At 48.9% G+C, this 12372-nt stretch overlaps 1 protein-coding gene across 3 annotated transcripts in view; it reads left to right on the top strand.

Moving 5' to 3' along the window:
- pcbp4 (poly(rC) binding protein 4) overlaps positions 1 to 12372 on the top strand; it is a 143806-nt gene that overhangs the window by 107568 nt on the left and 23866 nt on the right. For all 3 annotated transcript variants that reach the window (XM_080792145.1, XM_080792143.1, XM_080792144.1), the window contains 2 exons: positions 6055 to 6096; positions 6366 to 6441. In XM_080792145.1, the coding sequence (XP_080648271.1) occupies positions 6055 to 6096; positions 6366 to 6441 (118 nt within the window). The remainder of the gene's footprint in view (positions 1 to 6054; positions 6097 to 6365; positions 6442 to 12372) is intronic.

The raw sequence follows: 12372 nt of genomic DNA, 5'->3' as shown, positions 1-12372 counted from the left end.
GGTCACAAATAGAGAGAGAGAGAGAGAGAGAGAGAGAGAGAGAGAGAGAGAGAGAGAATTGAGCGATATGGAGAGAGAGGAAAAGAGCAAGTGAGGAAAGATGGGAAAGAGGGAGGGAGATATGGGATGGAGGGAGTGAGAGAGAGAAAGAGAGAGGAGGTGTGGAAAGATTGTCTGAAGGAAAGCCACAGAGAGAAATAAGAAGAGACAGGAAGACTGCATCAGTTCTGGCTGCAGAGCCACTCCCGTGGCGTGTGGAGTCAGTGCGAGTGTGCCTGCTGAGTCAAACGGTTGATAAAAGTAGACAGGAGCCTGCCTTTGCACACCCAATAGAGCAGCTTACCCAAACAGTACTTCGGCTGAGGGATATTTCCTGTTTATTTTTGTGTGGTAGAAATTGGTCCTCAACCTCACAGGGAACGAGGACTATGGATTATCCTACCATAAACGCAGTGTCTCTATCTACAGCACTTTACCATTATTGTCTTCTGCTCTCTTTCACTCCTCGCATGATATGAAGAGTTGTTGCTGAGCCAAGAGGGATCTGATCAAGGATGGTTTTTGGCTTTAGAGCACTTTGTTAGAATGCTACAGTTTGACATTATTTTGTTGCCCATATAAGTAGTTTGGACAGGAAATCTTTAGCGTTCAACTGGAGATCCTGACGGATGTTGATGATGCATAGTGACATGTTGCCATGTTGGCTCACCACAAATGCTAAGAATGTTATTTAATCTGAATCTGGTTCTCCCAGTCCCGCAGAGTAGTTCCGGAGCAACGGATTGTGTGGCCTTGCTCATTCCCTGATGGACTGATCGAGGGTAGCTACTGGGACGTAAATCGGGATTTGATTAACCCCGGCTGGGTCTCCTGAGTGAGGTGTATGATTTTGATAGACCCGAAACCCCGTTGACCTCAGGATACATCACTGAGGATACGTCCCAGGTGCATCCATGCAATGTATTTTTAGTTACCGGTACATACGTAACATGTTTATACCTGGCATCCTAGTTTCTTTGAAGCACTGCATTGTGCTCTTGTCATGTTGATGACGGTCCATGATTACTCTGGTCTTTACGTACTCTGGTCGTGGTCCTTGAATATCGGATATCTTCTAAATTACTCATTTGTACATTGTAATAGAACATCTCAGGAAAAAATATCAATTTAGCAGACAAAGAAGTGCTGCCAGAGATCTATTCAGAAACAAGAACATCAGGAGACAATTGTAGCTGAACTACTGTAGGCTCGACCATGGAACAGAAATACAACAATGCATGTGTCATCCCCTCTGACCTCTGTAAGAAGACATGCCTTTAAAATGTCTACAGTATATTGTACAAAGGCCCAAAGTTAAAGGCGAAGTTTAGGCACCACCACAGTACATGATGGTGACTTTAACTGTATACTGTAACAACATCATTGCTAGTGATGCTAGGGGACTGAACTAAGAGGCAGGCACTGTTCTCCCTCTGACTTTGTTTGACGAATACTACAGTACACAAGCATATTTCTAACTTCACCTGCTTATCAGACTACTCAGATTATGCCTTTTAAAAGAATCGTATCACATCGTGTTTCCATGTGATCATATTGATTCACTCATCTACCTACTTCCTTATTTAGCCGTGCCGTGTCGTGTATGCGTGTATGCGTGTGTGCGTGAGTGCGTGCGTTTGTTTCATATAGCACCTGCACCTGAAATTCAGTGGTGCAAGCAGATGTGTCCTTTATTGATCTCTCACCTGTATTGCCTGGCTGTTTGGGGACAGTGTGATTAATTATCCTGGTACAAGCAGTATATCATCACAGAGGAGGTCAGATCATGCACTCATGTTAAATCACAATTATTGGTCTGGCCTTTCAAATTTGTCTTTGGAGACCTACATTTGTAAGTCTTGTGTAAACACATTGGATTTAGTGCCTTGCAAAGTGCAAAGATCGGAGTCATGGGCCCTCATTTATCAACTCGGCGTACGCCAAAATATGGGTTCACGCTGGAATTACCGCAATTTTCGGCATTTACCATTTCCGCAAAATAAAAATATAAAAAATATTTAGGCATAAATGGACTGCACGCCTTTGTGCAGTCCATTAGCTTGCCTAATAGCTTGCCTATTTGCATTTGTAGGCTATAGGCGTAAGGGGCTTAATCCTTCACCATTTAAATAAGTGACAGTTCAGATAAAAGCGAGATCATTTTCGGGGGTCGGGAGGACGGGACCGTGGCGTGCGTCGCCAGCACATACCAGCGCACATGCATGCCTTCATCCATATGTTTATGATTCGTTCATCAATGATCAAATCACTCCATAAACGTTGATTATGACTGCCTTGACGACATGGCAGGCATGTCGTCAGGACAGGCATCACTCACCCACAGCACTTATCACAGCAGTGCACAGTCTCACTGATCGCCTTCGCCGTGCACTGCGCACGAATGGGTAAAATTAATATAGGCCTAGCCTACAAACGTATTCCATTCATGGCGATGCGATGTGTCATGTAGCCTTGAGGTGCATGCGTGCGTGCGTGGACATGACAGCAAGGCAAGCGAGGTGAGAGGGAAACAGACAGGGTAGGCCTAGAAGAAGAAGAAGAAGAAATGCGTTCTGGTAAATCAAGTTTACCAAGGGTAACTGGACTAAGCATCAGATACTTGTTTACAGCCAGGCCCTGTACATGGAGCATTTCATGGTAGTGGTTCAATGCCTTGTCCAAGGGCACTTCAACGGTGGTAATTTTAACATGTCGGACCGCTGATTCGAACCGGCGTCCTTCCGGTATCTAGACCGCTCCGCAATCCACTCGGCCACCGCTGCCTACAGCTTTATTTAATTCATGCGAGTTCTTTATTTATTTTTGGGCTTGCAAGTTGTGTGTGTGTGTGTGTGTGCGTCTGTGTGTGTATGAGAGGGGGGGGGGGGGGGTGAGGCGGGCATCAAGGCAAGAGGGCGCGGCTTGATTTCATAGGGCGTGCCAGATTGCCTGATTTCAGCCGTCACATTTATCACTGCTAGGAATGAAATTAATTTAGCTGTTTGCGATCGCTTTATAAATGCCGTGGCGACGTGAGTGTACTACAAAACCTACACTCGAATTTGGGGCAGATTTTACACTCAATTGATAAATGAGGGCCATGAACTCTATAGTCAGTAAGTAGAAGTGCCAAGAAAGTTCCGTTAATTCAGTGCGATAAAGTGACCAGGATAGCCGGTAGATATCAAACCTACTGTAGCATCTGTGGAGAGCAAGGGATGTATAATTATGACAGTAAAGAGGGATATCGTGGGAAAAAGTAGGCTTTGACTGATCCATTTTCCTTTAGTTTTTCTTTTATTACTGTTGCCGATACTTTGCCAGTTGTAGATCTGAGATAGATCCGATGAGATGGTGAAATTTGGGTGCTGTCAAAACCTATGCTTATTGCTTTCATGCTCTTCAGTATGGACTGTCTCAAATAATTACAATAAACATTTGCTTCTACAACATTATAGTGTACACACAATGAAAGTTGTGTGATTGAACTGTGATTGAACAGATGTACTAAGTAACTTGTTCTAATTAGTTTGATAATGACATACAGTATTTCAAAACACTTCTGACTTGACTTGACTAGGCCGACAGCTCCCCAATTTCACTCCGGCTATTTTCCCTGCTTTTGAACGACATGCTTGTACGACAAAGTATGGCATTAGTTTACACAAAAAAAACCCTACAAAGATGAATATGGACTGGACTGCCCAACAGTGGCATTTATATACAGTAGATACTGTAGTATATAATATGTTATAGTATCTACTGTATATAAATGCACCCCTAGCAAACCTCAACCTAGAATTTGCCAACTCTGTTACATATGTCTCTAGTACCTTTCCATTGTCAATTCTCCAGCTATATTAAGTCACTAATGAATATTTAGAAGTGCTATTTATTAATAATTAATTAATTATCGTTCGGCCTGAATGCACTGTTTTATGCTGGTACGTTCAATACCTCCCTCATCATGAATAACTACTGGAATATCTGCAGAACAAAGGATAAAATGAGACCATACTGTTCTCACACAGCAAAGTTCAATAAGATATTCTTTCAGCTACAGAAAAACAAATATTTAGGGCTAATTTACTGGAGAATTGCAATGATGATATCTTGGTTATTTGACACTACAAAGTATTTGCAGATTTGACCACACGCTGAACCCGTACCTGTATCTGTGTGTCTCAAAGAATAGCAAGGGTAGCTGAGTGCCAGAAAAGTTTATTTCGAGATGATAAACACTAAGTAATGTTCATATTTCTGAATTACGCTTGGGTCGTTTAAGTGTCCACAACACCATAACAAGGATAACAAGACAGTATTGCCTTTGACTTTGAGCTATCTAGCTGATGCAGTTGATGGTTTTCTCTTGACTCATCGTATGCAGGGGAGCTCCTAACTCTTTGTTGCCTTCTACTTGTCAGCTGTCTGACTCTGTTTTATGATCTCCTGATCACAGAGCACTGTGTATATCCTTGAATTACCATCAGGAGTCAGAGGTACAGGGTCTGTGGTGCCGCGAACTGCAGCAAGTCTCAATTCACACATATCTTAAAAGTGCTGCGAGCGTTGTGAGCTTGTAGATCTGCTATTTTCAAAATGTCTTGAAACACAAATTTGGTACAGGGCTCCCTGGCACAAAACAAGTACATATTAATTTGGGGGTCCATAACATGAAAGTATTTAAGAATCACTGGTTTAAATAATAAATTAAGATATTGGAAGCAAGCTCAAATGAGCAACTACACTTTAGAAACAAGCCCCAAAAACTGCTATCCACAAATTTCCACAGAACGTTATTGAAAAAAAAGCGGACATGGCAACACAAGCGCAAGCCCACAGACACTGGGCTCCATTTTCGTCACCGCTAAATCCCTTATCCCTAAACTTCTTTGCCTTTTTTACTATTTGTAAAAACATTTTTGAATAGTTCAACTAGCCAATCTACATTGACATGTTGTGAGCTTGTAGACTGGCCATTTTAACTATTCAAAAATGTTTAGCAAAATAGTAAAAAAAAAGGCAAAGAAGTTTAGGGATAAGGGCTTTAGCGGTGACGAAAATGGAGCCCACTATCTCCCACACACTCTTTATCCTGTGCACGCTTACACAGGCCTCACTGTCTACGGAACTGTTCGTTTCATTCTCTTTGAAGTTGACTAGGGATTTGGGCTGGACCTCAAAATCCCTCAAAGACCACCACAATCTCCACAATATGCATCAATATGTTTATATAAAGTGGCATCGATTCTGCCACTAAGAGGTGATAGGGTTCACATTCTGTCGAGGATAAGTTCTCACGAAACTTAGATCTCCCTGGTGTAACAATTCCTGTCTTTATGGTGAAGGAGGAATACAAAATAAAATGTACACAAACAATGGAATCCTAACAACATAAAACTGTGGGGTCTGAGATGTCTGATAAGGTTCTACGTGAAAAGAATATTAGACCCGGATCCCCTATACATAATACCTTTCAATCCGGGAAGGCCTTTCTGGGGTTGTTGTTGCTACGGTATGTACAGTATATAGCAAGTTTAGCAACATACATTTTTGGTAATTTTGTAATAAGTATTAGACGTTTTTCAGAAGGCGTTTTTAAAATATGCCTGAGGTCTAAATGGGTTAAGATGCATTTTACATACAGAGGGTAGAATAGCGTAAAATTGCTTGTCTTTTGGTTTTGTGGAGGTATGCATTTTTAAAGGCAGTCTTTATTATTAGACGGTACAGTGCAAAGACATCAGAAGAACGTTACAGAAAGGCTACAGAATTAGCCTACAATGCAACACAAGTCTCTTGAGTCAGACTTGGATGTAGAACTTGCTTGTACTTTATGTAAAGTGCCGTTTCTCAGTTCAAAGTTGTTTCAAATACTGATTTGGATGATTTCACACAGCTTGTCTGAGATCTCCCAGAATGTGTTAATGGTCAAAATTTTAACCTATTTGGTGATTAGATCAAACCGTCAATATACTCGCAGTTAACCAAGTTTTACTTGTTTTCTTTCCCTAGGCATATGCTGTTCAGAGCCAATACGGCATTCCACATTCAGAGGTGAGAACTTGACATATACTAGTATTTTGAACATTGATATTGTACTGGTGGAGCTGCTATTTTACAGGATGTAAGGATCTACTATACAGTATAGGTATTATGTACAATGAGTCTTCGCTGTTTGAATAAACGGAATGCATTATTCAACAATTCAGTGTAATAATATAATTTAACCTTAATGATTCCAAACTATTTATTTATGTTTAATATACAAACACAATAATTCTCTCTCTCTCTCTCTCTCTCTCTCTCTCTCTCTCTTGGTTAAGTTGGCTAAGCTACATCAGTTGTCAATGCAACAACAGGGCCTGGCCGCCATGGGCCAATCAGCCTCAGTCCTACAAGGTACGTACATACACACGCGCACACATGTGCGGACATGTCTTCCTGTACAGTCTGTTTATCTGTTGAAGTCATTGTCACTCAAATAACACTATGACTTTGAAGTCACTTTGTTTTCACGCAACTCTGCTTCACTCTAACTAAAACAGTTTGACGATGATAGATAGACTAGATCTGCTGATGGATTTGCTTGTTGATCTCTCACACACATGCACGCACGCACGCACGCACGCACGCACGCACGCACGCACGCACGCACGCACGCACGCACGCACGCACACACACACACACACACACACGCACACGCACACGCACACGCACACACACGCACACCATATAATATACATACATACAGTATACACTCTCTGCGGATATATAAGATTATGCATTATACATTATTATACAACATAAAAACAAATGTGGCATTTGCTGTTTGGTTATTATCTCCACCAGGCCGAATGCATGGGGAGAGAGTATGTTTTGCACTGTGTGTGTGTATGAGTCTGTCTGTCTGTCTGTCTGTATGTGTGTGTGTGTGTGTGTGTGTGTGTGTGTGTGTGTGTGTGTGTGTGTGTGTGTGTGTGTGTGTGTGTGTGTGTGTGTGTGTGTGTGTGTGTGTGTCCGTCCGTCTGTTACCAGCTAATCTCCGGCACTGTTAAACTGGTCGATGCCACATTTTGCACACACACTCCCTAGATGCCAACGATGAACCTCTGCCCTAAATCGATAGTTACGTATGTAACTACGGTTCTATGAGTCCTGAATGACCGCCAGAGGCGGTGCTTTAAGCATGCGCAGTCGAGTATTTATACCAACAATGTCAATTTTGACCCCGTGATGACCCCCGGAGTAGTCTATAACTTCCGGCAGTCACCTGGGGCTCAGTCCCTACAGAATCTTCTCGCGAGAACACGAGGATTCTGAGTGACAAGAGTGCCTCTGGCGGTCATTCAGGACTCATAGAACCGTAGTTACATACGTAACTATCGTTCTATTTCGTCCCTGCTGACCGCCAGAGGCGGTGCTTTAAGCACTGAATGACTTATACCAGACAAGTCACGAGGAATCCTGATTACAAACCTCAAAGGGTAGAACCGGAGGATTCGGGGAAGAGGACCACGTCCAATGGGTGGGGAGTGGCCACGTTCACCCTGTAAAATCTTGAGAAAGTGCCTGCCGAAGCCCATGAGGCGGCGGCACAAATGTCCTCCAAGGGCACCCCTCTCATGGCAGCCCACGATGTGGAAATGCTCCTTGTAGAGTGGCACCGTACACCTGATGGTACGGGGAGGTTACTTACCTCATAGGCGTGGCTGATTGTGTCTACAATCCAGTGGGACAGGCGCTGCTTGGAGAGAGCGCCGCCTTTGTTCACACCACTATGGCAAAGGAATAGCTGCTCTGCCCGCCTGATGCGTGCAGTAGCTTCAATGTAGGCTCTCAGAGCCCGGACTGGGCACAACAGCTCCAGTTTGTCTGTCCCCTCTCCAGGTGGGGGGTTAAATCGAGCCAGCCTGATAGGCTGGTTGAGGTGAGCCTGCGACAGCACCTTCGGGAGGAATGCTATGTTTGGCCACAGCGTGACCCCCGAGCCGTCTGCGTTCCACCTCAGACATGTTTCACTGACTGACAGAGCGTGCAGTTCACTGACGCGCTTTGCCGATGTAATGGCCAGGAGAAGGGATGTCTTGTATGACGCCCACTTCAGCTCGGCCTGTGCCAAGGGTTCGAAGGGAGGCCCGCACAGGGCGTCCAGTACCCGGTTAAGGTCCCATAACGGAGCCCTCGGAGCTCTCGGGGGATGCAACCTCCGAGCCCCTCTCAGGAAGAGGGACACCAGGTTGTGGCTCCCTACTGTGCGGTCGTTAATTGCCACATGGCGGCAGGAAATTGCTGCCACGTAAACCTTCAAGGTAGAGGGGGACCGGCCCTTACCTAGTAGAGATTGTAGGAACTCCAGGATTTTGGGTACAGGGCAGTGTACTGGGTCTTCGCCCAGATCCCTACACCAGCTGGAAAACAGCTTCCACCTGTTGTCATACTGTAGCCTGGTGGACGGCGCTCTGGCGTTCAGTATGGTGTATCTCACCGGGCTGCTCAGCAGTGGCTCCGGCCCCTGAGCGGCCAGACACACAGCTGGAGGCGTTGTGGGCATGGGTGCCAGATCCGGCCTCCCAGCTGTGACAGTAGGTCCCTCCTGTCGGGGAGGCGCCAAGGCGTTCCGTGACAGAGGCTGTGGAGCAGGGGGAACCATGTCCTCCCTGGCCAGAAAGGGGCCACCAGCAGGATGGTGTGACCCTCCTGAACGACCCTCTGGAGAACTGAACGTACCAGAGGAAGTGGTGGAAATGCATAGAGCAGCTCCTGTGGCCAGGGGTGCGCCAGTGCGTCCAGGCCTAGAGGACTGATGGTTTCCGCTAGGGAAAACCAGCGAGGGCAGTGGGTTGACTCCCCTGAAGCGAATAGGTCCACCTGTGCTCTCCCGAAGCGGGCCCAGATGGTGTGCACCACCTCTGGATGGAGGCGCCATTCCCCTGACGGGGGCTTCTGGCGGGAGAGGAAGTCTGCGAGGTGGTTCCGCTCCCCTGGTATGTGCACCGCCCGTAGGCTGGTGAGACGGGGGGCCGCCCACGTCAGCAGGTCTGTGGACACCTCTAGTAGTCGTGCAGACTTGGTTCCGCCCTGGTGGTTGATGTGGAATACGGTTGAGGTGTTGTCTGACCGTACGAGTATGTGCCTGCCTCTCAAGTATGGCAGGAAGCGTTGTAGAGCCATGTGCACCGCACGTAGCTCCAGCACGTTTATGTGGTCTCGGCGATCTTCCGCCGACCACTGGTTGCGAGCTGTCCTGCTCTGCCACACCGCACCCCAGCCCAGGGGGCAAGCGTCGGTGGTGACGATCTCCCTGCGAGAGGGAATGGACCCCATAGGGACCCCCCTCGACAGGTAAGCCCTGTCTCTCCATGGGGCTAGGGCGAGTAGACACTGTTGTGACACGGTTATCTTTTTGTGTCTGTGTCGCTCGGCGTCCAACTGAAAACTGTTCAGCCACCTCTGCATGGGGCGCAGTCGCAGCAAGCCCAGGGGGACAACGGCCGCCACGGACGTCAGTTTGCCCAAGAGGCGGAGGAATGTGATGAGCGACAGCCGACTGCCTCTCCGGAACATGGGAAGAAACTTCATAATGTCGTCCACCCGGCGTGAGGACGGACAGGCTTTCATCGTTCTGGTGTGTAACGCCAGACCAATAAATGTTGTGGTTTGGGATGGGATCAGGCAACTTTTTTCCACATTTACCTTTAACCCCAGCCGGGCTGCATGGGACAGGAGACGTGCTGTGTCCTCGGCTACCAGCGCCTGGGATGGCGCACAGATCAGCCAGTCGTCGAGGTATGGCAGGATCTTGACGCCCTGCGATTGGAGAGGCGCCAGCGCCGCTGCCACACACCTCGTGAATACTCTCGGAGAGAGGGAGAGTCCGAACGGCAGAACTCTGAACTGCCAGTGGCGGCCTCGATAGGCAAACCGCAGGAACTGGCGGTGTTGCCGAGCAATGGGGACATGAAAATATGCGTCCTTTAGGTCCACTGATGTGAACCATTCCCTGTGGGCGATGGATTGCAGGACGTCCCTTGAGGTCAACATGTGGAACGGAATGACCTTCATGTATTTGTTTAGCACCCTCAGGTCTAAGACGGGGCGAAAACCGCCTGTCTTCTTTGGCACTAGGAAGTATGTGGAGTAGAACCCCCTGGGGTGCTCCCGGGGGTCTACTGCTTCGATGGCGCCCTTGGCCAGGAGGATGGACAGCTCCTGGTCTAGGGCAAGGGCCTTTGCCGGGTCGGCTATAGTGGTCATTCTGACCCGGCCGGCTGTGGGGGGCCGGCGTCGGAACTGAAGCTTGTACCCGTGGGTTAAGGTGGCAATCACCCACGTGTCCGAAGCTTGAGCAGCCCAGTACCTGAGCTGCTGAGGTGTAAAGTATCCGACGGCCGGCCGCGTGGTCTCAGCGTCTGCCCCCCCGGCCCCTAGGGGCCCTGGGGGGGGGTCCCCCAGGGCCCGGGGCACGAAACTGCCTAGTAGAGGGCCGGCCAGGGTTATGGCCCTGCCTCTGTTCAGTCCGCTGGGAAGTGCGCTGGCCCCAAGTGGGGGCCTGTGGCAGGCGAGCTCGGGTGGCGGCCGAGGGGCCTCTGCTCCTGTTGGGAGGTCCCTCTGGGGGAGGCATGCGCTGTCGCCTCAGGCTTGACAGCTGCTCCTTGTCCGCCCTGGCCCGGATTGTGCGGTCCAGCGCTTCCCTCGCAGCTGGGCCGAATATCGCTCCCGGCACCACTGGAAGACCGCGCAGGGTTGCCCTGGTCTTCTCAGTCAGGTTGGCCTGAGAGAGCCAGACTTGGCGCCGCGCCTGAACGAGAGTGGACATCATCCGTCCCAGCTCTCTTGACATGAGGCCGAATGCCTCCAGTGATGCGTCGCAGAGGGTGTTGGCGTCTGCGGGCTCTGCGCTCGCGTTGTTCGCCTGCAGAGATGCAGAGAGGGCGAGCATGAGGTGTGACAGGGAGTTGGAGATCCTCCCGGCACGGGCTCCTGCATCATAAGCCCTTATGAGGAGGTCATCGGTGGTCCTGCACTGGGGTCGGGGGCACCTGGTGTCCTGCCGTAGCGCCTCGTCGGGGTCGACAACTAAGGAAGCGATGCAGGGCTCCACAGCCGGCATGCGCTGCAGGCCGACTCCTTCCGGGTTGTCCATGGCCGCGAGCATACGCCCATCGGCAGAGAGACGAGAGCAAGCCTTCGAGTCTCTCCAGCAAGTGTGTAGCTCCTTCAGGAAGTCCTCTGAGTGAGGAACGGTAAAGCTAGAGGGGGCTGGCTTGTTCTTGAAGAAACGGCTTGACGGGGCTGACTCCGCCTGCTGCGGTCCAGCCAGGCCCTGATGATCAAGAGCCATGTACAGGGCGGCCCTCATGGAGCCGCCAGCCGTCTCAGTCAGACCGGTCTGGGCTGATGAGTACGAGCCCTGCTCAGAGGCCTCGGAAGCCGCCTCTGCCCCATCCGCCTCACTTTCGTCATAGTCGTGGAAGTGGGTGGCTGAGGCCGCCAGGGACAGTGTGTCCGGGTCCTGACCCTCAGGGATCAGGTGCGGCATCGGCGGAGTAGGTGGTTCTACGTCCTCCGGCTGGATCTCGGGCTGACGGGCCATGAACATGGCCCTCATTAGGGCCAGGTCGGCAGACATCTGGTCGACCTTAGATGATAGCCTATGGTCAGGCCCCGCCCTTCTCTTGGAAGCAGGGGTCGAGGTAGCAGGTGTGGTGGATCGACGCTTGGAAGCCCTGGTCTGTCGTTGGGTTAGCATGCCCAATGGGGGAAGCTCACCGTCCACCTTCTCCACCTGTGCCAACCTGGCTATCCTCACCTCCCGGGGCATGATGGTGCAGTTCATGCATGGGTTGTCGCCGAGTGCCTCCCTCAGATGTTGGGGGCCAAGACACCCAGGGCAGAGGTCATGCCCATCCTCTGGCCGCAGAGGAGCCTGACAGGAGGTGCACAGGTGGTGGCAGGGTTCGTCCATCGGTAACCCACAGATGTAGCCCAGAGCGCGGACGCTAGTGGTTGCTAGAGGTGGAGCCGTATGCTGGAGGGAGGGAGCGCAGACGCTGCCTGTGCCAGCAGAGGCTACTGTTGGCTGTGCTAAAGGCCGCTTAGCTGGAGGAAGGGGGCGCGCACGCCACCTATGCCGGCTAAGGGGTGCTTTAACAGCGATAGAACAGTATATATAATATATAATTATATATAGTATATAATAATAATACAATATATATAATATATAATTACATACCGTATATAATAATAATATAATATATATAATATATAATTATTATTATATTAATATATACTATTAATATTATATTATTAATTAGTATATAATAATAATAA

The sequence above is a fragment of the Protomyctophum bolini genome (assembly GCF_963924005.1).
Source record: "Protomyctophum bolini genome assembly, chromosome: 2".
NCBI lineage: Eukaryota > Metazoa > Chordata > Actinopteri > Myctophiformes > Myctophidae > Protomyctophum > Protomyctophum bolini.
The sequence above is the reverse complement of the archived record's forward strand: the minus strand, read 5'-3'. Positions and strand labels throughout refer to the sequence as shown.